This window comes from Macaca nemestrina, chromosome 20 (assembly GCF_043159975.1).
Source record: "Macaca nemestrina isolate mMacNem1 chromosome 20, mMacNem.hap1, whole genome shotgun sequence".
NCBI lineage: Eukaryota > Metazoa > Chordata > Mammalia > Primates > Cercopithecidae > Macaca > Macaca nemestrina.
In genome coordinates this window covers 18,311,714-18,332,535 of record NC_092144.1, presented here as the reverse complement: position 1 = coordinate 18,332,535, position 20,822 = coordinate 18,311,714, and the positions used below count along the sequence as shown (strand labels likewise).

The following is a 20,822-nucleotide window of genomic DNA, read 5'->3' as shown; positions in this document are numbered from 1 at the left end:
GCTGGGGCCGTGGGCAGTTTGTTGCGTGAACTTGGGATCCCGTGTCCTGCTATATCCTGGCCTCTCTTGATAGTCCTCAGGGCTGTCTTGTTCTCTCATTCTGCCTCCTCATCCCCAGGGTCTCCACAGTTCCTGTTCTTGGGGTTCACTGACCTGCACTGATTCCTCTGAATCGACTAACTTCACCCCTTCTGTTTCTTCTGTCACCTTAGCTGTTTCCTTCTCTCTGTACCACAGGCCTGCTCTCTGGCCAGTGCTTCCTACTCAGCACTAAGTGGGAAGGAGAGGGCAAAAAAGTGTCCACAATGGCTGCATTCTCTAGGTGTTGCTATGTCATGAGCCATTCCAAACTGTGGCTTAAAACAGGAGGCATCAGCCGGGCATGGTGGCTCACTTGTAATCCCAGCACTTTGGGAAGCCAAGGCGGGCGGATTGCCTGAGCTCAGGAGTTCGCAACCAGCCTGGGCAACATGGTGAAACCCCATCTCTACTAAAAATACAAAAAATTAGCCAGGCATAGTGGCACGTGCCTGTAGTCCCAGCTACTCGGGAGGCTGAGGCAGGAGAATCGCTTGAACCCAGGAGGCGGAGGTTGCAGTGAGCCAAGATCTCGCCGCTGCACTCCAGCCTGGGCGACAGAGCAAGACTCCGTCTCAAAAAAAAAAAAAAAAATCCCGGAGGCATCCGGTATTGTGAATTTGCCAGTGGCTGGGTCATCTGCTGAGCTAGCCCACACGTGTCTGCGATCAGCAGCAGGTGTCCAGGCTGTCAGCTGAGATGATGGTATGGCTGGGCCACGCGCCTGTCATCCCCCCAGCAGCCAGCCCATGTTTGTTCACCTGGCAATTGGGGTTGGGGCTCCAGGAGAGAGAGCAGAAGTACTCGAGTCCTCCAAGGCCCAGGCTTGGAACTGGCAACAGGCTTCCACCACATGCTATAGCCGATTTGAGTCCCAGGACCAGCCCTGATTTGAGGGGGTGATACACAGAGTTCACTTGGTGGCAAGGAGTCTGCATGTGGCGAAGGGCAAGGCTACAGGGAGGGGACACGCAGGCCATCTTTATAATCAGCTTCCACAACCCTGCAGTGTTTACACGGGGAGCAGCAGCTCAGGAGTCATGCCTGACAGGTGCTTTATGTTTTGTAGTTGACATGAAGACAATGGAGACTGCAGAGAAACTGGCTAGATTTGTTGCTCAGGTGGGACCAGAGATCGAACAATTCAGCATAGAAAACAGCACCGATAACCCTGACCTGTGGTACGTACCCCCCGGGTCTCATCACACCTTTTTCTTTTTCAAAGAGAGAAAGTCTAAGGATGTTGCTTAGGCTGGATTCAAATTCCTGGGCTCAAGTGATCCTCCTGTTTTAGCCTCCGGAGTAGCTGGGACCACAGGTGTGCTCCACTGCAACTGGCCATTATACCCTTTAGATTTGAGTGTGTTCATGCCACAAACATGTCCTGAGCCAGCCCACAGCCTGGCCAATGCATTCCTACCATGGGGGTTACACCAGGAGTAAATCATGACTTCACTTCAGCTGAGCCAGGGGCCTGAGGGAGAAAGATCTCTTCTAGTCACCTGAGTTCAGGAGTTCGAGAGCAGCTTGACCAACATGCTAAAACCCCATCTCTACTAAAATACAAAAATCAGCCGGACATGGTGGCAAGCACCTGTAATCCCAGCTGCTCAGGAAGCTGAGGCATGAGAATTGCTTAAACCCAGGAGGCAGAGGTTTCAGTGAGCTGAGATTGAGCCACTGCACTCCCTCCTGGGCAACAGAGCGAGACTTCATCTCAAAAAAAAAAAAAAGGCCGGGCGCGGTGGCTCAAGCCTATAATCCCAGCACTTTGGGAGGCCGAGACGGGCGGATCACGAGGTCAGGAGATCGAGACCATCCTGGCTAACCCGGTGAAACCCCGTCTCTACTAAAAAGTACAAAAAACCAGCCGGGCGAGGTGGCGGGCGCCTGTAGTCCCAGCTACTCGGGAGGCTGAGGCAGGAGAATGGCGTAAACCTGGGAGGCGGAGCTTGTAGTGAGCTGAGATCTGGCCACTGCACTCCAGCCTGGGCGACAGAGCGAGACTCCGTCTCAAAAAAAAAAAAAAAAAAAAAAAGGCCGGGCGCAGTGTCTCATGTTTGTAATCCCAGCACTTCGGGAGACTGAGGCAGATGGATCATGAGGTCAGGCATTCAAGACCAGCCTTGCCAACGTAGTGAAACCCCGTCTCTATACTAAAAATAAAAAAAATTAGCCAGATGTAGTGGCGTGTGTCTGTAATTCCAGCTACTCGGGAGGCTGAGGCAGGAGAATTGCTTGAACCTGGGAGGCAGAGGTGCAGTGAGCCGAGATCGCACCATTGCACTCCAACTTGGACAACAAGAGTGAAACTCCATCTCAAAAAAAAAAAAATCTGTTCTAGGGGACCTGCCCTTCTGGGGCATCAGGAAAAGCCTCCCCAGAGTGACATTTAATCTGCATCCAAAGACTAAATAGGAGTTGGCCAGGGGAGGGGGGAGAGGTGAGGATTTACTGCTCACTGCATGATAGTGATAGCCCTTGCCCAGGTCTGGACAGGAGGCACTTCTACATGGGGATAACGTGGCGTGCTCATGCTGGGAGCAGGTACCTTTGCCCTCTCCATTCCTCAGATAGGTGGAGCTCTGCTCAAAAGCACACAGCCCGTAGGCAAGAAAACCTGGGCTAGAAGCCAGCTCAGCCCCTGGGGTTTTTCCCTGGGGTGATGTGAGACGCACCCTCCAGAGAAAGGCTACCAGTGGGAGGCACCCATCTTCCATTACGAGCCAGGACCCTACTGAGGGGGCTCTGAACTCCTCGTGCTGGTCCCAGCTTGTGGGACAGTCATGCCTTCGTCCAATTAAAAATACAATTGAAGGCCGGGCGCAGTGGCTCAAGCCTGTAATCCCAGCACTTTGGGAGGCCGAGACGGGCGGATCATGAGGTCAGGAGATCGAGACCATCCTGGCTAACACGGTGAAACCCCGTCTCTACTAAAAAATACAAAAAACTAGCCGGGCGCGGTGGCGGGCACCTGTAGTCCCAGCTACTCGGGAGGCTGAGGCAGGAGAATGGCGTGAACCTGGGAGGCGGAGCTTGCAGTGAGCTGAGATCCGGCCACTGCACTCCAGCCTGGGTGACAAGCAAGACTCCGTCTCAAAAAAAAAAAAAAAAAAAAAAATACAATTGAAAACGTGCATTTCTCAGCGCATTTATGGAATTCAGTGGTGACGGAACATACTCTTTCAACTTGTTTGGGACCTGATTGCACGAGCCAGGCCCTATTCCCCCTCTGCAGCCTTGGCTTATGACTGGGTCCTGCACTGAGGTACCACCCACCTTGTGGGGCACCAACCACCTACAGATGGGAAGCCTGACCAGGCTTACAGTCAGGTTCTGCCTTTTACAGACAGTGGTGGCCTTGGGGAGCTGCTGGGTCCTGTAGACCTCGGAGTTGGGCCTGTCCACTGTGTATGTGGGATTTCCCCTGGCAGGGTTGGGTAAGGAGGACAGCTCAGTGCAGGGCAGCTGGGGGCATCCCATCAGTCCTTTTTTCTTTTTCTTTTTTTTTCCAATGAAAAGTACAGTTTAAAGGAGAATTTTGCATTAGCCTGGGTACTTGGGCTGTACTACTTGTTGGGTTTTGGGTGATTCCTCCCCATCTGTGACAGCCTTTTCTGAGCAGTGTCCTTCAGAGTACTCTGTTCTGTCCTTCCCTGGAGGGAGAGCCCTGGATCCTGACCACGATACTGGGCAGGGTGTTGGACGCTATCCAGCCATGCTTGTAAATGGGCCAAGATGACTTTGTGTTTCTTTTGCCTTTAGAAAAATTTTAATTCTAATGTGCTCAAGCTCATTGAGTTAATTCATTTTGTGGGTGTGGTTATGTTATAAAGTTGTCATACAATCTTATTTATTTATTTATTTATTTATTTATTTATTTATTTATTTTTGAGACGGAATTTTACTCTGTCGCCCAGGCTGGAGTGCAGTAGCGTGATCTCGGCTCACTGTAACCTCCGCCTCTCGGGTTCAAGCGATTCTCCTGCCTCAGACTCCCAAGTAGCTGGGATTACAGGTGTCACCCAGCTAATTTTTGTAGTTTTAGTAGAGACGGGGTTTCACCATGTTGGCCAGGCTAGTCTTCAACTCCTGACCTCAGGTGATCCTCCTGCCTCAGCCTCCCAAAATGTGCTGGGAGGCATGAGCCACCATTCCCGGCCCAGATTCATTTGTTTCTGCTAATATTTAGTTGTGTGTGTGTTTGTGTGTGTGTGTGTGTGTGTGTGTGTGTGTGTGTGTGTGTGATGGTATAGTGGCATTTGCCTATGGTCCCACCTACTTGGGTGGGTGACGTAGGAAGATTTCTTGAACCCAGGAGTTTGAGGCTGCAGTGAGCTGTTATCACACCACTGCACTCTAGCCTGGACAACAGAGTGAGACTCCATCTCTAAAAATGTATAATAATAAATAATTATAAAGCTGTCCAGTTTTTCCAATACCATTCTTTGAAAGACCACCCCTTTTTCGCAGTAGTTTGAGAGGCTACCTTAATCGAATGCTGGGTTTCTGGTCTTTCTATTCTGTTCCTTCGGTCTGTCTTATGGACTACTATGCTGTTTTAACTCTAGAGGCTTTGGGGCATTTTGTAGTGTTTGGTGGGGCTGGAACCCCTTATGAGTCTTGTTCGGAGTTTTCCCAGATACTTTTATATATTATTTTTCTTTATGAACTTTAGAACCATCTTGTCCTGATTCAAAACAGGGTTTTATTGGGATATATTAATATGCTAATTGGGAGGACTTGGCACATTTATGAGGTTGAGTTGCCTTATGAGGGCCATTTTTCCTTTGGTCCAAGTGGACTTTGGTGCTTTCAGGAGTGTTTTAAGTTTGTCATACCAGCCACAGCTTCATAGCTGTGGTTACAAGTCAAAGTGGCCACCAGACCCCTGAGGCACAGAGAGGCCTCATCTCCACGCCCACATAGCTGGACTGCAGGCCCCAAGTGGGAAGTGCTAGGGGTGAGGAGCCTTCTCTGGGGGTACCTTACAGCTCCATGGTGCACATGTTCCAGCAGTAACTGTGCAGCGCCTCCTGGCGTCTCTCCATGCTTCTCGTATCTGGGAGGAACCAGAGTCAAAATGGGCACATGGAGGCCCAGAGAGGCCAGTGATGTAACCAGAAAGGGTGAGATGGGTCTCAGGCCAGATTTCTATTCCAGCATTTTCCCAGGCCCTGCATACCTTGTTCATCTGCCTCTCTCTCCTGGAAAGTAGTTATGCTCCTTGAATTCTAGCTCCTTATTAAGTTACTAGTACTCTTCAAATTTTCTGTCATTGAGAGGCTGCACCATCAAGCTATAGCCGCATAGAGAGCGGTCAGGTTATTCTTTCCCTTGTCCCACCTCCACCTTCCTTGGATCAATCCCGGCAGTTTCAGCAAATAAAAATGTTGAGAGATTCCATCTGGTAACCTAATGTATTTCCTCTGTGCCCCAGGTTTCTACATGACCAAAATAGTTCTGCTTTCAAATTCTATCGAAAGAAAGTGTTTGAACTATGTCCATCAATTTGTTTCACATCATCTCCGCACAACCTTCACACTGGTGGTGGTGACACTGCGGGTTCTCAGGAGAGCCCCGTGGACCTCATGGAAGGGGAAGGAGAGTTTGAAGATGAGCCCCCTCCGCGGGAGGCTGAGCTGGAAAGCCCAGAGGTGATACCTGAGGAGGAGGAGGAGGACGATGAGGATGGCGGAGAGGAGGCCCCTGCTCCCGGAGGGGCGGGCAAGTCTGAGGGCAGCACCCCTGCCGATGGCCTTCCCAGTGAGGCTGCCGAGGACGACCTGGCTGGAACACCTGCCCTGTCACAGGCCACCTCAGGTACCTGCTTCCCCCGGAAGAGGATCAGCAGCAAGTCGTTGAAGGTTGGCATGATTCCAGCTCCCAAGAGAGTGTGTCTCATCCAGGAGCCAAAAGGTGAGTGCCCGCCTGTCGGCACAGCTGCCTCCAGCACAGTTCTTGGTTGGTGGGCTGTGAGAGTTAGAAGAGACAGTTGGAGACATTTTAATCCTAAAGAGTTTTGTGCACCACTCCAAAATGTGAACCGACACTCATGTTTCCCGGTGGTCTGAAGGCATTGCTCTAAAGACATGTTTCCTTGCTGCCCTGTGGCTTCTGGCACTCTGCTTGCTACTGGACATTTCCCTGACTGCCCGGATTCAGGTCGGGGCTTCCCCACTTGTGGAGGGGTGGGCCTGGGTCATCTCAGCTGTTTTCCTGCCTGTGACTTTGTCAGCTGGGGGCCCTTCTGAGCTCCTGGAAGGCCCAGGGTGCTGATAAGCTGCTTCATGTCATGACAGTGAGATGGGAACAGAGCAAGGGTGGTCCCAGGCAGTGGTCAGTGGGACCTTTCTTGGCCATGGGAGGCCATCTCCTGCTCTCCTGTGGGAAGGTTCCGGGTTCTTGAGGTATAATTTACCAGCAGTGAAACACACCCTTTCCTGGTGGACCATTTGAGTTTTGTTGACTGTGCAGAGGCGAGACCCCACTAATACAGCAGAGCTGAAGCCTGTTCCCAGAACAGGTCTCTTGTCCCATTTCAGTCCCCTGCCCCATTCAGCCCCAGCAACCACTGACTGTTTTCCGAGACCCAGGTATTCTACCTTTCCTAGTCTATCGGTACATGGAATTGCATCTCATGTGGCCTTTTGGTGGGCAGGCCGTGGCCCAGATGACTCCTGTGCCCCCCATGCCCTCCAAGCTATCTCCCCACAGTCAGGCCTGGACCGTGCTTTCACATGGGACTTCTGCTGCAAAACCTGTGTGTGAAGTTGTAGTGAATGGTGCCCCATTGTGGGACTGTGTTAAACAGTCACCGGTGTGTTCTACATCATTCAGACAGTCATATTTACAGGGGACAGTGGCCTTATGGTTTTGCCTGCTTTGGAATAGTCCTCATGTTTTGTGTTTGAAAACCTTGGTGTTGCAGTGAAATGCTAACCATTCTACTATAACCCTTACCATCGTTCAAAACTTCAAAACTTCTCATGGGCCGGGCGCAGTGACTCGTGCCTATAATCCCAGCTTAGCGGGGCTGAGGCAGGAGTATTGCTTGAGCCTGGGAGTTTGAGACCAGCTTGGGCAAGATGGCCAGACCTCATCTTTACAAGAAAAAAAAAATTTAATGTAAAAAAATGAAGTAAATAATTAAACTTGTCATGGATGGTGGGTAGTGTATCAGAGTGCTTGTTATGTATGCTCTTCTTGGTGGAGTTTTTTATTTCTGTTTTAGAAGCTCTCAGTTCTTTTGGTAGTTGATGAGATAAAACCAGACCTGCACCGGGCGTACTGGCTCACGCCTGTAATCCCAGCAATTTGGGAGACTGAGGCGGGAGTTTGAGACCAGCCTGACCAACATGGAGATACCCCATTTCTACTTAAAATACCGAATTAGCCAGGCGTGGTGGTTCATGCTTATAATCCCAGCTACTCGGGAGGCTGACGCAGGAGAATCTCTTGAACCTGGGAGGTGAAGGTTGGCATGAGCCGAGATCATGCCACTGCACTCCAGCCTAGGCAACAAGAGCGAAACTCCATCTCAAAAAAAAAAAAAAAAACAGACTTGCTAATCTCCCTTTCATAAAAAATAAAATAAAATAATACGATTTGGTCCTCTATATGAGAAGCATGGTTGTTTTTTACTAGAAAGTTTTAGGCAGACTTTAATTCTTTTTTTTTGAGATGGAGTCTTGCTCTTGTCGTCCAGGCTGGAGTGCAGTGGCGCAATCTCGGCTCACTGAAACCTCTGCCTCCCAAGTTCCAGTTATTCTCCTGCTTCAGCCTCCTGAGTAGCTGGGATTACAGGAGCTCGCCACCATGCCTGGCTAATTTTTATACTTTTAGTAGAGACGGGGTTTCGCCATGTTGACCATGCTGGTCTCGAACTCCTGACCTCAGGTGATCTACCCGCCTCGGCCTCCCAAAGCGATGGGATTACAGGCATGAGCCACTGTGGCTGGCCCAGACTTTAATTATTTCCCAGTGAATTAGCTACAGATAAACTAGGAGAGCATAGTATCACAAATAGTTGGTACACAAGTATTTCTGTAGTCATGGAAAATAATCCATGTATTGGATCCTTTGTTATAAATGTGGGGACTCTTAGGTTTGAATAGACTTTCCAAAAGCGAGGCACCCCTCAAGTGAACCCTTCACTATGGCCCAAGCTGCCTTCCCTGAGTGTGTCCCGCCTCTGCTCACTCCAGGGGTCATACATGTTCATTCCTGAGAAGAGCTGGGGCACAGCTGGGGCTTAGGCCCATGCAGGGCCTAAGACACCTTCTGTCGTTAGAGAACTGTTAACCAAAATAGACTGCAGGACCTTCAGTCTCTAAGTAATGTAGGGAAAGCACGTGTACGTATGTGTACATGTCTCTTTCTTTTGTCTTCTAGTCCATGAACCAGTTCGAATTGCCTATGACAGGCCTCGGGGTCGTCCCATGTCCAAAAAGAAGGTGAGCTTAATCATTTGTAGTCCTTACTCAAAGTATAGTTGGTTAGAATTTGTTGGAGTTCCAATGGAAGCTGCAGCTTGTGATTAAGCTATGCTCACATTTCAAACTGAGGTATTAACGTGTAAAACACAAGAGACTTTTCTCTTGGGAGGACTTTTGAAAACTGTTTTGCCTTTGTTCAAAGCATAGACTAGTGATTCATCTGTGTAATGGATAGTTGAGATCCCTGTAATGGATGCAGTGGGATTTGAGAGATAAACGAGATAGTGTCTTGGCCCTGTAAGAAGTTCAAGCTAGGCCAGGTGTGGTGGCTCATGCCTGTAATCCCAGAACTTTGGGTGGCAGGGGTGGGCAGATCACAAGGTCAGGAGATCGAGACCATCTTGGCTAACACGGTGAAACCCCATCTGTACTAAAAATACAAAAAATTAGCTGGGCGTGGTGGCGGGCGCCTGTACTCCCAGCCACTCGGGAAGCTGAGGCAGAAGAATGGCGTGAACCTGGGAGGCAGAGCTTGCAGCAAGCCGAGATCGTGCCACTGCACTCCAGCCTGGGCGACAAAGCAAGACTCTATCTCAAAAAAAAAAACAAAAAAACAAAAAAAAAAACAAAAAGTTCACGCTAAGGCCTATTGGGTGGTTTACGCCTGTGATCCTAGCAGTTTAGGAGGCCGATATGGGCAGATCGCTTGAGCCCAAGAGTTTAAGACCAGCCTGGGCAACAGGCAAAATCCTGTCTCTGCAAAAAATACAAAAATTAGTTGGGCATGGTGGCGCATGCCTGTAGTCCCAGCTATTCTGGTGGCTGAGGTGGAAGGATAATTTGGGCCTGAGAGGTCGAGGCTGCAGTGAGCTGATTGCACCATTGCACCCCAGCTTGGGCAACAGAGTGAGACCCTGTCTCAAAAAAAAAAAAAAAAAAAACTTCAAGTTATCCAAGCACACTGATTCACGCCTGTAATCCCAGTGCTTTGGGAGGCCAAGACTGGGGGATCACTTGAGTCCAGGAGTTTGAGGCCAGCCTGGGCAACATAGTAAGATCTATGTCTCCTCCTGGTCTCCTTAAAAAATAAAACATAAAAACGTTCAAGCTTAGTAGACTGGAAGTGTGGTGAAGAGAGTGCACTAATCTGCTAGTAAACAGCATGGTGTGTGCCGTCAGCACCTCCTACGTGCCAGATCCTGATTGTCCACCTGGAGGCAGCAGTGAGCAGGGCCAACAGTGAAAGAGAAATGGATGAGGTGGTCCTGGGGATGCTGTGGGCAAAGAGAAGCAGGTCAAGGAGAGGGAGAATAAGGTGGGGTCTAGGGGATGCCGCTGAATTGGGAAAGCCAAGGGAGGTCTCTCTTGCAGATGATGTTGGCACAAGCCTGGAGGAGCTGAGGAGAAACAGTGTGGAGATCTGAGAAGGGCACAGCCTCAGCAGAGAGTCTGGGGCAGCAAGAGACCTTTGTGGCAGCAGAGGAATCAGGGGGTGGTCACACAGGACCTCAACAGATGTTAACGCTGTGGCCCTTTCTCAGGGAAGGGAGGGTCCCTCCGGGACCTGTGGCGGATGTGGCCACTAGGGTGGAGAGCAGCCTGTGGGTGGGAAGCAGGAGGAGGCTCAAACTTAAGACAGTTGGACCAGGGCATGAGGAGCAACGAGAAGGGGTGAAGATGGAGTGGGTGACACCTGATTGTGGGCTGGGTGTGCAAAAGCCAGGGGTCCAGGTGACCCCAGGGTAGTCAGCTTGGGCAGAAGAGGGACAGAACTACCATTCACTGACCTAGAGACAGGTTATAGAAAGGGGGCAGATATACTCCAGATGGCCTGGGGGACACAGTGCTGGGGGCAGGCAGGGTCACCTGGGACACATGTGGAGAGAGTGCACCGGTCCTTCATGGTCAGGGAGGAGGGTGGGGAGCCAGGCGAGGTCGCTCTGCTGGTGTCAGGCAATGCCATGTTGCTTCCAACCCCTTCCGGGTGATCTAGGTCAGTCTGACCCCAATTATGGCAGGAAGGAGGAACCTTCCCGAATCCAGAGCTCATGGTCCTGACTGATGTGCCAGGTTTTAGGCTGAGCTGGCATCTGGTGTCCGTTTGTGTGGCCTGGGTAAGGGCACGGCCACATGAGGGCACGGCCACATGAGGGCACAGCAGGGCCTTGGTGTCAGGCACAGCTGTACTCTAGCCCAGCCCTGCCACCGAGTAGTTTTGTAACCTTGGCATGTAACCCCCGAGCCACGGGTTTGTCTGTAAAATGGGACGGCCACACCTACCCAGCAGGTAGGAGGTACGGTGAGGATTAAACTGAACAAGGTTCCTGGTGGGTGTCCTGCACGTGCTACTCTCTCCTTGAGACTCTGCACCTGTCCTCCTTTCTGCCAGTGACTGCAAATGGAAGGGAGGCCGTGGTGGCTGCAGCTCTCCTCTGCACGCCTCCGCCTTGCCCACAGGGCTTGGCTTTCCTCCACCTGTCCAGGAAACCGCCATCATGATTGTTAAACACAGATTTGAACATTCCCGAAGAAACTTCCAGGCTGAGCCGACCCCTCTTGCGCTGCACCTCCAAGCAGCTATCCTGAAAGGGAAAAGAGTGCAGACCTGCCATTTGGGGACCCCTGTGTCCCGCCATGACCAGCATTTCCCCTTCCTTCCCTACCCGTCACCCCAGGGCCCAGGTCATGCGCAGTTCCCAGGAGGGCCTGACGGATGCCCTGTTTCTCATCTCATCCGGTGGGTTCTGTCACCTCTTTTCTCCAGGCCACTTTCTCATGGCAAGGGGCCCCCCAGTATAGCAGGTCCTGTGTGGTGTCCCCTGGCTTGCAGAGGTGTCTCTTCACTGTTAGTGCCCCTCTTCCTGTCCCAGCCCACAGCATAGCTCCTCCCTTCATACCTTCCCTCCTTAACTGCCCTGCAGAGAAACTTATTCCCACACCACCTCACCAAGACCACCTCATGCCATTATGGAGGAGCCGCCTGCATCCAGTAACTCACACATCCACACACACGTGGACGCATATGCACACACACACGCATACACACACACAGCTACTTCATATAATACCCTCGGAGATGCATCTGAAGAGAACAAAGGGAATTTCCCTCCGCCTTTGAAGGTCCAAGTCTAAACCTATTGAAATGAACTGACAATAGGAAGATTAACAGGATAAAAAATGGTATGCAGTCCATGTGCACCTGTAATCCCTGGACTTTGGAAGGCCAAGGCAGGAGGATCGCTTGAGCCCGGAAGTTCAGGACTGCAGTGAGCCATGATGGAACCACTGCACTCCAGCCTGGGTGACAGAGCAAGATCCTGTCTCAAAACAAAAAAGTTATACATATTTATTCACGTGCATAAGCACAGGAGCCATATAAAACATTATGAAAACTCAAAGAAGGGCCAGGTGGTTGAAGCTAAATACCTTTTCATAGGGGAGAGGGCAGTTGGGAGGCTGTAGGTAACTTTAGAGGGGAAGCAGAAGATTTTAGGAGAGATGAATGGAGGCAGGCATCATCTTGTGAATGATCCTCACTGAGAATTGAATGGGACTAGAGAACAGCCAATGGTTTGGGCTCTAGGTGTGGTGTTTAACATTCCATCATTTCAACTCTGGTTAATGACGTTTCAGGGAAGAGATCCAAGGCCCTTCTGTTCTTCTTGGGCAGGTCCAGTTTCTAGGTAGATAGGGAACTTGAAGAGAACAGCTTCCTCCTGTGCTTTGGGAGGGACGGAGACAGGAGGGAGGTCAGAGGGACCTTGAGGCTGTTGCTTTAGTCCCACCTGTCAAAGTGCCATAATTTGGGGTATACGTTTCTTTTTTTTTTTTTTTTTTTTTTGAGACGAAGTCTCCCTTCGTTGCCAAGGCTGAAATGCAATGGCACAATCTCGGCTCACTGCAACCTCTGCCTCCGAGATTCAAGGAATTTTCCTGCCTCAGCCTCCTGAGTAGCTGGGATTACAGGCATGCACTACCACACCGGGCTAATTTTTGTATTTTTAGTAGAGATGGGGTTTCACCATATTGGTCAGGCTGATCTCAAAGTCTTGACGTCGTGATCCACCCACCTCGGCCTCCCAAAGTGCTGGGACTACAGGCGTGAGCCACCACGCCCAGCCTTGGGGTATCCGTTTCTGATCCCCTGCGTCTTGCTGCCTGTTGAGTTCTCGGCACCTCTCCAGGTTGTTTTGTCCCTTTCTAGGGTGAGAACACTGAGGCCCCAGGAGCTCCAGGGGCCCAGGCCTTCCTTATGGGAGCAGTTGCTCTCTTCTCCCTCCTGACCTGAGGCCCTGCACTCTCCCTTCTCCCTTCCCTCTCCCAACCCCTGCCTCCCCCAGGCTTAGCCTTTTCTGCCTTGTCTCCAAGCTCCTTTGTCTCTGAAGTGCCTCCCCCATGCACCCCTAACGTTAGGGAAGCTGATTCCTGGGCACCTCAATGCAGATGGCAAGGGGGGATTTGTATTTTGGTTGAATTGTACCTCGTGAGGCCTGCATGACATGATGGGGCAGGTTGCTAAGCTGATGAGAGCTGACTGCCCAAGGACCTGAGCTCACAGGACTCAGCACGCCCTTCTCACCCTGCTTCCCATGCCCAGGGTCATCTAACCCTCTCCCAGCCACTCCCACCTGTCCCCTGCTCAGACCCCTAGCACCAGCCTCCATGATCCTCCTCAGCACCTTCCTCTCTCCCTCTCAAGAGTACATGAACTCTCGCAGCCTCTCAGGTAGTTCAGTAAATGCCTTAAAGAAATACATCAGCCAGGCGCAGTGGCTCATGCCTATAATCCTAGCACTTTGTGAGGCTGAGGCGGGCAGATCAGCCAAGGTCAGGAGTTCGATCAAGACCAGTGTGGCTAACATGGCGAAACCCCATCTCTACTAAAAGTACAAAAATAGTCGGGCGTGGTGGCACACACCTGTAATCTCAGCTACTCGGGAGGCTGAGGCAGGAGAATCACTTGAACCCAGGAGGCGGAGGTTACAGTGAGTTGAGATTGCATCCCTGCACTCCAGCCAGGGCACCAGAGCAAGACTCCGTCTTTAAAAAGAAAAAAGGCAGGGCGCAGTGGCTCACACCTGTAATCCCACCACTTTGGGAGGCTGAGGAGGGTGGATCATGAGGTCAGGAGATTGAGACCATCCTGGCTAACACAGTGAAACCCCGTCTCTACTAAAAATACAAAAAAATTAGCCGGGCATGGTGGCAGGTGCGTATAGTCCCAGCTACTCAGGAGGCTGAGGCAGGAGAATGGTGTGAACCTGGGAGGCGGAGCTTGCAGTGAGCCGGGATTGCGCCACTGCACTCCAGCCTGGGCGACAGAGCGAGACTCCGTCTCAAAATAAATAAATAAATAAAGAATAATAATAATAATTAAAGCTGGGTGCAGTGGCACATACCTGTAGTTCCAGTTAATGGGGAGACTGAGGTGGGAGAATCACTTAAAACCGGGAATTCAAGACCAGCCTGGACAACATAGCGAGACTCCATATTTTAAAAAAACAGACAAGTTTTGTTTTTGTTTTTTTTTAGACAGTCTTTTTTTTTTTTTTTTTTTTTTTTGAGACGGAGTCTCGCTCTGTTGCCCAGGCTGGAGTGCAGTGGCGCAATCCCGGCTCACTGCAAGCTCCGCCTCCCAGGTTCACGCCATTCTCCTGCCTCAGCCTCCCGAGTAGCTGGGACTACAGGCGCCCACAACCGCGCCCGGCTAATTTTTTTTGTATTTTTAGTAGAGACGGGGTTTCACCGTGGTCTCGATCTCCTGACCTTGTGATCCGCCCGCCTCGGCCTCCCAAAGTGCTGGGATTACAGGCGTGAGCCACCGCACCCGGCCGACAGAGTCTTATTCTGTTGCCCAGGCTGGAATGCAGTGGCGCAATCTCGGCTCACTGCAACCTCCGCCTCCCAGGTTCAAGTGATTCTCGTGCCTCCACCTCCCAAATAGCTGGGATTACAGATGCCCGCCACCACGCCTGGCTAATTTTTATATTTTAGTAGAGACAGGGTTTTGCCAGGTTGGCCAGGCTGGTCTCAAACTCCTGACCTCAAGTGATCCAACCCACCTTGGCCTTCCAAAGTGCTGAGATTAAAGGCATGAGCCACCGCACCCAGCCCACCCATACAAGTTTGTGAAGAGCCAAGGAATACATGGCAAGGTCTTGGACTGCCCGGCTAGGCTCTCACACAGCAGTGTGTCATGAATATTCATGAGTGAATAGAAATTCCTTCTGCTAGATCCCTGCAGGCTCCTCCTCCAGAGGCCCCAGGGCCCTGTCTGTCCCCAGATCTCCATCTAGTGGCCCAGAGAATGCTGCACTTCCCCACCACCCACAGGACCAATCACAGCTGTACTAGCTCTCAGTGAGGTCTGCTCTGAGCTAGATCTCACACAGACTCCGGTGTCCAAGTAGAACTCAGTCCCTAGGACAGACAAGGCAGTCAGGGATTGAATGAAGCACTGAGGGAGGGGTATGTTGGGGTGGTTCAGGGAGGGTACTGCCAGCCAGTTCTCACCCACCGTCTGGCCCCCATTCTGCCTCCAGGCCTATGCCCTGGTGCCCCCCACTCTTCCCTGGGCTGCGCCCTGTGGTCGTCACAGGGCCACCCTTCTTTATCCAGGGCTCCGCTGAGGGCCATCCTACTGACTCCTTGACCCCGGGACTGCACATTCCCTTACCCAGTTTTCCTCACAGTCTTGGCACCAGGGGTGGCTGAGAGGCAGGACTGACCTCAGGCCAGTAACCTCTGACTTAGAAGTTCCATCCCACCCAGGGATGTTGCAGAGAACTGGGAAAGTGACTGGAGCTTGAGCCTGAGCATCTGGAGAGTCAGGAGAGCATTTGGGGGTGAGGGGCTCCAGGCACTGCCTAGGACAGACCCTTGATCCAGGCACCTCCCTGTGGCCCACATGTCTGGACTCCTCTCTCCTCAGAAACCCAAGGACTTGGACTTCGCCCAGCAGAAGCTGACCGATAAGAACCTGGGCTTCCAGATGCTGCAGAAGATGGGCTGGAAGGAGGGCCATGGCCTGGGCTCCCTCGGAAAGGGCATCCGGGAGCCGGTCAGCGTGTACGCAGCAGGCAGCCTGGGGTGGGAGTGGGTGGGGCCTCAGTCCTTCCACCTGCAGCCTGACCTTGGCTCCCTCACGCCCAAGGTGACTTACAGCTGGCAATTGATTTTTGTTTTTTAAACAAAAGGCATCTTCAGATGAGAAGCTGATCATTTACATATGCAGGTGTTTACAGGGCTCCTTTCTGTCCTGCTGTAGATTTTTTTTTTTTTTTTTTTTGAGACGGAGTCTCGCTCTGTCACCCAGGCTGGAGTGCAGTGGCCGGATCTCAGCTCACTGCAAGCTCCGCCTCCCGGGTTCACGCCATTCTCCTGCCTCAGCCTCCCGAGTAGCTGGGACTACAGGCGCCTGCCACCTCGCCCGGCTAAGTTTTTGTATTTTTAGTAGAGACGGGGTTTCACTGTGTTAGCCAGGATGGTCTCGATCTCCTGACCTCGTGATCCGCCTGTCTCGGCCTCCCAAAGTGCTGGGATTACAGGCTTGAGCCACCGCGCCCGGCCCTTGCTGTAGATTTTTTAACCAGCTTGTTGGCCCTGGTCATTTTGTCCTCATTTGTTATCATCATAAAAGCTAAGTGGTACTTCTGTGTAGTTTTGGCCTGGAACCACTTTCCCAATCCCGGGAACCCATAGCCGGGCCAGCCAGGGTCCCGAACACAGGCCCAAAGTTTATTAAACCCCAATCATAACATCCAGCAGGCATTTCATTTAATACTGAGCTTAGTGCCTGCTGGGTAAGGCATTCCAAGGTAACCAGGGCCCTCTGGGCACCCCCTCAAAAGCCAGCTCTTCTTCGAGGGTGAGTACTTGTTTCCACTGTGAGTCGTGTCTTGATTTTCCCACTCTTTGATGTCTCAGTGTGTGTCCCAGACACCTGCATCTCATGGACTGTTTGTGCCCATGCCCAGTTCCTGGCATGCCAGGCCCTGGGCTCAGGTGCACAACTGACTCTCTTTTTCACTCCTTAGGGGAACCCCCTCAGAAGGGGAAGGGTTGGGTGCTGACGGGCAGGAGCACAAAGAAGACACATTCGATGTGTTCCGGCAGAGGATGATGCAGATGTACAGACACAAGCGGGCCAACAAATAGGTATGTTTACGGGACAGTGCATAAGGCCCTCCGCCCTCACCGGCGTGCTGGTATGCAGAGAAATTCCCCCAACAAAGTTGATATTCCCTGTTCCCCCAAAAATGCCACACACAAAAAAATCACAAAATTCTGTGAGGGAAACAAAAGGGTCTCTGGATGCGGATATGCCCCATTCTTACATTCCAGGTTTGCTGAAGGAGCAAACCTCATGTTGGCCAAGGGCAGCTGCACGTGGCCTGCCTGGTGCCCTGGTTGTGAGCCCCTCGAAGCCTCTAGGCCAGGCTCCGTGGATGTGCGCGTGGAAATAGGCCACGCCTGTCTCTTCTCTTGCTCAAGTTTTCTCTCACAGATGAGGGCCACCTACCACATAACATGACCAGCAAACGGATTGTTTAGTCCAGAGGGCCTTGCCATCATGCAAGTGGAAGGCCGGCTGTGACAGCCACCGCCACAGAGGATGGCAGTTAGCTCTGTCCCTTTGTGAGGGTCTTCAAATCCTTTTCCTTCTGCAGGGCCTTGGGCCTGTAAATATCCTCATCTTTCTACTTTTTTTTTTTTTAGTTGTCCCTCTCACCTAATTTCCAACTCAGTTTTGAACAAAATCGTTCTCTTCCTGAATAGATCAAAACCACTGATGAGAAAGATAAGCCTTGAAGCAGCAATTGCCCTTAAAACATCATCCCTGCCCTGGATCGGCCTGGAGCCAGTGCCCAAGTACGGTTTGGTGTGTACATGAAAACAAACGTCTCTGCAGTCTCTGGGGCGGAGGTTTCGCTGGCTTTTCTTTCTCTCAAAGAAAAAACATGCACCATTTTCAATGTGCTTTTGCCTCTCCTCTCTGTTCACATGCTTTTAGCAGCAAGTCCCCTCCAAATCTGTCTTGGTTCCCCTTCAGAAGGTGGCGCTGCCCCCGAAAGGCACCTCAGCCTGTGAGTGCTGAGGAACCAGCTCCTCTGGCTGGTTTTCCAGTCGGACTGGCCATTGCTCTCCAGAAGTGCTCTGTTAGCAAACGTGATGTGGAAACGATCACAGATGGTGTTTTCTCGTTGTTCTCCAGAATTTATACGGGGGAGACAAATCGGTAATTACCAAGTCTGCGCTCAGGTACCAAAGCTCTGAAGCTCTCTGAACAGTTGCCATACTTGAGTTGATGAATGTGTTATTCATGATGTCTCATCTCTTCAGTGCATCTTGAGAGACTTAATAAAATTTTTGCAACAGTACAGAATAGCTCTATCAGGTGGGGAGTAATCACTAAACAGATTAAATCGGCCCCAGATTTACATGTCTCTTTAGAATCCACAGTGTAAGCAAACTACAGTTACAAAAGGATGGGGGTTGTAAACTCTCTGAGACTCTGCACTTTTCGCACGTTTAGCATCGTCAAGTGCTGTCTTATTACAGCCTTTGTAAGGAGAGGCAGGCTCCCCCTGGGGTGGGCTCTGCAGCTGCTCTATTTCCAGGCGTGTGATCGCTGCCACTCTACAGATTCCCCAGCAGTCTGCTGTGTGTAACTCCACTCAGTTCTCCACTCATTCTTCCTGTAAAGCAGGAGCATTAAAGTTTTAAGTATGGGCAAAAATCTGGAAAACTTAGGATCCTCCTCACACCCCGGGATTAGGGGACACAGCAGTGGCTAGGGCATCAGCCCCAGAACTGAGTGGGAAATGCCACTTGTATTGGCTGTAAAGAAATCCTGGCTTTGGGCTGGGCATAGTGGCTCAAGCCTGTAATCCCAGCACTTTGGGAGGCAGAGGTGGGTGGATCACCTGAGGTCAGGAGTTTGAGACCAGCCTGGCCAACATGGTAAAACCCCATCTCTACTAAAAATACAAAAAAAAAAAAATTAGCCAGGCATGGTAGCAGGCACCTGTAATCCCAGCTACTCAGGAGGCTGAGGCAAGAGAATCACTTGAACCTGGGAGGTGGGGGTTGCAGTGAGCTGAGATCATGCCACTGCACTCCAGTCTGGGCAACAGAGCAAGACTCCATCTCAAAAAAAAAAAAAAAAGGCTGGGCGCGGTGGCTCACGCCTGTAATTTCAGCACTTTGGGAGGCCTAGGCAGGTGGATCACGAGGTCAAGAGATCGAGACCATCCTGGCCTACATGGTGAAACCCCGTCTCTACTGAAAATGCAAAAAATTAGCTGGGTGTGGTGGCAGGTGCCTGTAGTCCCAGCTACTCAGGAGGCTGAGGCAAGAGAATCACTTGAACCCGGGAGGCAGAGGTTGCAGTGAGCCGAGATTGTGCCACTTCACTCCAGCCTGGCAGCAGAGCGAGACTCTGTCTCAAAAAAAAAAAAAAAGAAAGAAAAGAAATCCTGGCTTTCTTTAAGCCACAGACTTCCTAGGCTGTGGTCCGAGCTCCTTGTCTGCCTGGTCCCTGTCACCTTGCAGTGCCACCACCCCCAGGGGCTCTGCTTGCTTCCAGTGGCTTCTGTAGCTTTGGCAACTGGCAGATCTTTATGGCAGTAGAGGTGCCAGCATGGAGGATGGGGCTTGGGTTTATTACCCAACCCTCGAACGAACCAGCCTATGGGGGCCTGGAGTAGAGCTGGTTTTGGGGAACCACAGGTGCGGGGGGTTCATCTTCTCCTTTCTCCTTCTCCTTTCCTGACTCCTCCGACAGCTTCCATGTTGGCCGTGGGTCAGGTGAATGGATGGAGCTCCGAGTGGGGCTCGGCCCGCTGGCCCGAGCGAGGCACACACACCTACAGCGTGGATCAAGCTCGCTCTCTCCAGCATCGCCCTGACCATTCCATGTGCTTTGTCCTAGCATGTTAATTCTTGACTTTCTCCACTTCATTTTACTAAAAAGTTAAATGCTTTAGGAATTTGTGGTGTGTGGCCACTGACCACCCCCCACCTCCTGCCGCTCCTCCAAGTTTGAGCTGAGATGGTTCTGTGAGTCCTTGGCAGGGGTCAGAGGGCACACCTCCTTGAACCTAGAAAGTCCCTACACTCTCAGAGGACGCCTCTCCTGTGGATTCAGCGCTGGGGCAGTGAAGGTGTCGGGAGCCAGCAGAGCATGGTGCGTGCTGCCAGCTGCCGGCCGGCCGGGATAGAGGAGATGCCACTGGCCCTCCGTGCCCCCAGCCCCTCCCTCTTAATCGAGGCTGCCCTTGCTCTCTGCAGAGGCCACTCTGCAGGATCCTCATGTCGCGCGTGACGTGTGGTGGCACAGCCGTGTCAAAGTCACAGTGTCTTTTCTGTCGTTCTAGTTCCAGGGTCACCCCCGAGAGGACAACAGGCATCTGGAAGTGCTCTCTCGCCACTCTGGGTGCTTACTGTCTCTGGCTTGTTTCCATCACTGGAAATCACTTAGAGAATTGTAGTGTTTTTGGTCCTTGATAAAGCCTAGAAGACATTTGTGATGTTACAAAATGGAAGTTTTCTTTTGTTTCTGTTTTTTAAGATCTAAGAAGTTGTGAATGTTGTTAATCATTTAGCCGTTGCAATAAATGTAGAGGAAATGCAGTGTGCCAGGGTCTCCATGGCTGTGTTTTTAAAATCAGATCAGTCACCAGCGCACGCAGATGGGAGTGCAGTGTAGAACCAGATGACGGCTGCCTCCCAGTATGTGCCCTCCGCCGGCATGGTGCTCCTCCCTCAGGCCCCTCCTGACTGGCTCGCCCCACCTGAGGGACCTTGTGTCACTGTCACCAGGAAAGCCTGGAAGATGCCAGAGAGCAGGAAGTGACCAAGCACCGGAGGGAGGGTGATTGGTACCGCCAAATACAGAAGCTGCCTTTGAGGGGTATCAGGGAAGTGGGAGCCATGCCCCTGCTGCCTACGACTCACCTGTGGCCACAGGGCTTTGCCCCATCATCCCAGGGCTGGATGGGACGGCAGTTCCAGCTACCAGAGTAAAACCATGGCCTGCCTGGGCCTCCCTCTGACTGAGGAGCTGCCTCTCTGTCATCTTCATACTCCCTGCTATCCCTGGGTGCTACCAGCCTGCCCATGGTTCCTCTGCCAACAGCCCCTTGGCCCTCCAGGTGAGGAGGGGCATGCAGAGGGCACAGCAGGGACCAAGCCAGCACCCAGGGGATCTGCAGGGGCCTCCGCCTGACCAAGGTGAGGAGGGGAGGAGCCAGACTGCACAGAGGAGGAAGGCGCTGTGCCCAGGGCAGGTGATGCTCATGTAGG

The 20,822-nt window shown here is 51.7% G+C and overlaps 1 protein-coding gene across 13 annotated transcripts in view; it reads left to right on the top strand.

The window, feature by feature from the left end:
- LOC105484319 (SURP and G-patch domain containing 2) overlaps positions 1-20,150 on the top strand; it is a 45,567-nt gene extending 25,417 nt beyond the window's left edge. For 5 of the 13 annotated variants that reach the window (XM_011746235.3, XM_011745869.3, XM_011746158.3 and 2 more), the window contains exons 6-11: positions 1,148-1,259; positions 5,519-5,997; positions 8,473-8,534; positions 15,448-15,584; positions 16,553-16,673; positions 17,295-20,150. In XM_011746235.3, the coding sequence (XP_011744537.1) occupies positions 1,148-1,259; positions 5,519-5,997; positions 8,473-8,534; positions 15,448-15,584; positions 16,553-16,673 (911 nt within the window). In that variant the 3' untranslated portion in view covers positions 17,295-20,150. Of the gene's footprint in view, positions 1-1,147; positions 1,260-5,518; positions 5,998-8,472; positions 8,535-11,191; positions 11,254-15,447; positions 15,585-16,552; positions 16,674-17,294 lie in introns of those variants that run through there. The other 8 variants (XM_024794753.2, XM_011746087.3, XM_011746380.2 and 5 more) reach the window with 5 other exon arrangements.
- The last annotated feature ends 672 nt before the right edge of the window (positions 20,151-20,822 follow it).